The 3,492-nt window shown below is 33.0% G+C and overlaps 1 protein-coding gene across 1 annotated transcript; it reads right to left on the bottom strand.

The window, feature by feature from the left end:
* Positions 1 to 2,166: 2,166 nt before the first annotated feature.
* On the bottom strand, positions 2,167 to 3,109 carry LOC116139767 (60S ribosomal protein L30-like). Its single transcript, XM_031425427.1, has 4 exons — positions 3,089 to 3,109; positions 2,873 to 2,978; positions 2,453 to 2,597; positions 2,167 to 2,305 (listed from the first exon to the last, which is right to left on the bottom strand). The coding sequence occupies exons 1-4, from the start codon at positions 3,107 to 3,109 to the stop codon at positions 2,167 to 2,169; spliced, it is 411 nt and encodes a 136-aa protein (XP_031281287.1).
* Positions 3,110 to 3,492: the final 383 nt, after the last annotated feature.

Below are 3,492 nucleotides of genomic sequence, written 5' to 3'. Positions count from 1 at the left end.
ATCATGGTTAGACGCCAAAACTTTTTCTTTAGCAACCAACAATTTAGTTACTAATTGCCTCAACAAATAATCCCCTAGATTAGATGCCAAATGAATAAGGACAATTTGGTAAAATTACATCGTGACTATTGATTTAGTCGTAGAATGTATCTTTTAGTGACTAAAAAATAGATAGTTATTCCCAAAAAAAATAGACACCGAATGCTTAAGGGTAATTTGGTAAAAGCATTTCGCAACTACTTTTTTAGTTGCAAAATGCCTCTTTTAATGACTAAAACTTTAGTTGTAATTGCCAAAAAATTTAGTCAGTGAATGTTGAACCGAAATATGATAATTTCCTTTCTACAACCATTAAATTAATTGCAAAAAATGTGTTTTAATGACTAAATTATCAATGGCGAAAGCAACTCAATTTTAGTTGCTAGAAGTGTTTGGCCAATTTGCTTTCTTTGATTCCATAACTAATCATTTGATTAGGAAAATGGATTTTTCTACATCTTAGTATAATTGCCCATAGTACATGAGATTTGGAAACTAATTTTTGTAGTCAGTAATAATTGATTAGTCCAGGATTGTTTATTATTTCTTAGTCCAGGATTGTTTATTATTTCTGTGACTAAAATTTAGCGGCAAATAGGATTACATTTAAGAACAATGTTGCTGCTCCTTGTAATTCAACACATTGAACATCAACATAATAAGAGAGACACAATACAAAAATGTGGATCAATAACATCAATTATCTTCATTGCATATAAATCAATAGTCCATACATGGATTTTTTAGCAACATGAGCAATAAAAATCCAAAATTACACTATCATGTGTGCATAACCAAAAACAAAAATGCATAACCCAATCAGTTTGGTCACCTTTTGGAGCTTTACCTCGGTGGAAAGCCAGAGTCTTTATCATCCCCACACCTTAACTATTGTAGTGAATAGGCCTATCCTTTCCTGTGGTCTTCCAATACCCAAAGTCAGTAGCACAATTCATTCTAACAAGTCTACAGAAGTTCATTTACATAGCAAAAGAAGTTCATTTCAAATAATTGAAAATAGAAACCTAGAGGAATTTCATTTCTAACAAGTCTACAGAAGTTCAGTTACATAGCAACAGTATTTGCAATAAGCAAGTAGTTGACCTTGGGCAAACTTTCACGCATTTCATCAAGCAACCATCTGCACATGTAAGTCATAAAAATATCAATTAACAGAAAATGTGAAAACCATTTTAATAGATGCATACAGAGTGACCCATCTAGGTATATACAAAAAATGGAGCATCCAAATATTATAGTTATTTTTCGTGCAAATAAATGCTTTATCAATGACTGGAAGATGGAGGGATAATTAACAAGCACATGAACCATACAGAAACATACCTATAGTCAAAAGAAGGAAAAAACTTATAAAGGGTATTCACAATCAGCTCCACAGTGGCATGATCTGCAACTGCAGTATCGGTCATGTGAGTATACTGAACCTGAATATTGAGGAAATAATTTTGACATAGAAAGCAATTAAGAAACATTCTACTCCTATATTTGTGCATAATTTGCATGGAAACTTGGACTCTGCTTAGCATACTAAATGAACTTTTAGGTAAAAATAACAGTGAATAAAACTTTAACAACAACTTTTTGCCATCATGCGTATGAGCAACATGAACTTGTGCAAGGGAAGCACTTTCTATAGGAACAAGATCAAATTCTTCAAAAACATGCACATAAAGACTTGAAAATCAGCAAGCACATATGTCTCCATTGGGAACAACAATATGACCACTCAACGTGAGAATTTATGCATAAATCTCATAAGCACCAATATCGCTTGTAAATAATTCATGAAGTAAAAATTAAATTATTGGCTGTTAAAAAGAAAGCCAGATTCATGAAAAAATGTGCATCCTTGGTAGAGAAACCCAAGTTGGACAAATAGTAGGAACAAGTAGACAATGTGGACGATGGTCCAGAGCACACAATTAGTTTTATATCTGATACGTAAACTTGTTGAACATGTAAAATTTTGTGTTCATTATAACATCATACCATAATATATACTTCAACAGTTCATGTACAGTGATACAAAATAGGATTCTAAACTAATAATGTCATTTAACTTTTGATTTAAGAGAAAAAAAAAAGGTTGTTCTCTACAAGCTACCACTAGTGTAGGAAATTTGCAGGAAAGAACTCATCACCTTTGCAAAAATCAGTAGCAACAACATCGATAGCTGTCTTTATCTTCTCACCATACCCTATTCTGCTGGTAGCCTCTTTAAAAAAATCTAACCCTTCTTTCACACTGCAACAAGAATTGGACATAATTAGAAAACGAAAAACCCTCTAATCAAAGTTTACTAGTATTATGTATGACTTTATATGTTGAATTTAAAACTTATACAACCATAAATAACAGGAAAGTAAAAAGGAAGCCAAAGAACAAATATACTTTGCATATGAGTAGAAGGCAATAAGAAGGTTAAGAAATTTACTCCCATTGTAGTGGTGAACCCCAACTTTAGCCAACATCGCATAGTACTCTATCTCAGACTTCCGAAAATGAGGGCGGTTGTTGGTAATGATAACCAGCTTCGCTGTAACCCAAAAAAGAAAAAAGAAAAAAAATGGTTCTTTTAACAAATCCGCAAGAATTGAAATATTCCCATAACAAAGACTAGATCCAGTCAGAACCCAATAATTTCTAAGTTCTCATGACAAAAGGGTCACAACTAACAACTAAAACACAATTATTTTTTTGGGTTCACAGCTAAGAGTCATTTTAGTTCATAAAAGAAGCTCAAAAATACAGAGATAATATAATCATCAATACATGAAATAAAACGAAAACAAAGTTAATAGTTTAGGTTACCTTTGGAGCTTCTTAGGGTGTGAAGCATAGTTTTGTAACCCAAAGTGTACTTGCCACTCTTCATGACACGAGCAGACATGTTGTTGATGCTCTCATGGGACTTCTTCTATAAGAGTTAGCCATAATCAACTTATTTCTCTTCTTTAATTAAGATTGAAAAGGAATAAAGAAGAAAATAAAGAAGAAAGAAGAGAGACAGAGAAGGAGATGAGTTACAGTCTTCTTGGTGGCCACCATTGTGTTAAGGCACTAGGGTTCTCACAAAACAACTTCAAAGAAAAGTGAAGAGTTGTCTCAATGAATTTCCATAACTCCAAAATCTTAATATTCAATCAAAACCATCAAATTGAACACCAAAATCAACAGAATTTTAATTAAATCGACGAATTTTCTCCCATTACGATCTCTAAATTTAAAAAGAAAAGAATGAGAAAGAGGCGAACGAACCAGATTGCGAAGAGGTGGAGAAGCAGAGGGAAATTGATCGTGAAGAAGAGAATTGATCTTGGAGACGAAATCTTCAAACATCTGTTTCTCTCCTAGCTATTTTTGCAATTCTCCCAATTGTTTCCAAGAATTGATTGGATTGGGGAGTTGGATTCGAAGGATCGAGGAGAGTC

This window comes from Pistacia vera, unplaced genomic scaffold (assembly GCF_008641045.1).
Source record: "Pistacia vera cultivar Batoury unplaced genomic scaffold, PisVer_v2 Contig359, whole genome shotgun sequence".
NCBI lineage: Eukaryota > Viridiplantae > Streptophyta > Magnoliopsida > Sapindales > Anacardiaceae > Pistacia > Pistacia vera.
Note: the sequence above shows the minus strand (reverse complement) of the source record. Positions and strands in the feature narration are given on the sequence as shown.

Coding starts and splice junctions, on each gene's coding strand:
- LOC116139767 (XM_031425427.1), bottom strand. CDS start 3,109: ATGGTGGCCACCAAGAAGACT. Junction 2,979..3,088: donor TGGTGGCCACCAAGAAGACT/GTAACTCATCTC, acceptor TAACTCTTATAG/AAGAAGTCCCATGAGAGCAT. Junction 2,306..2,452: donor GCCTTCTACTCATATGCAAA/GTATATTTGTTC, acceptor TTCTTGTTGCAG/TGTGAAAGAAGGGTTAGATT.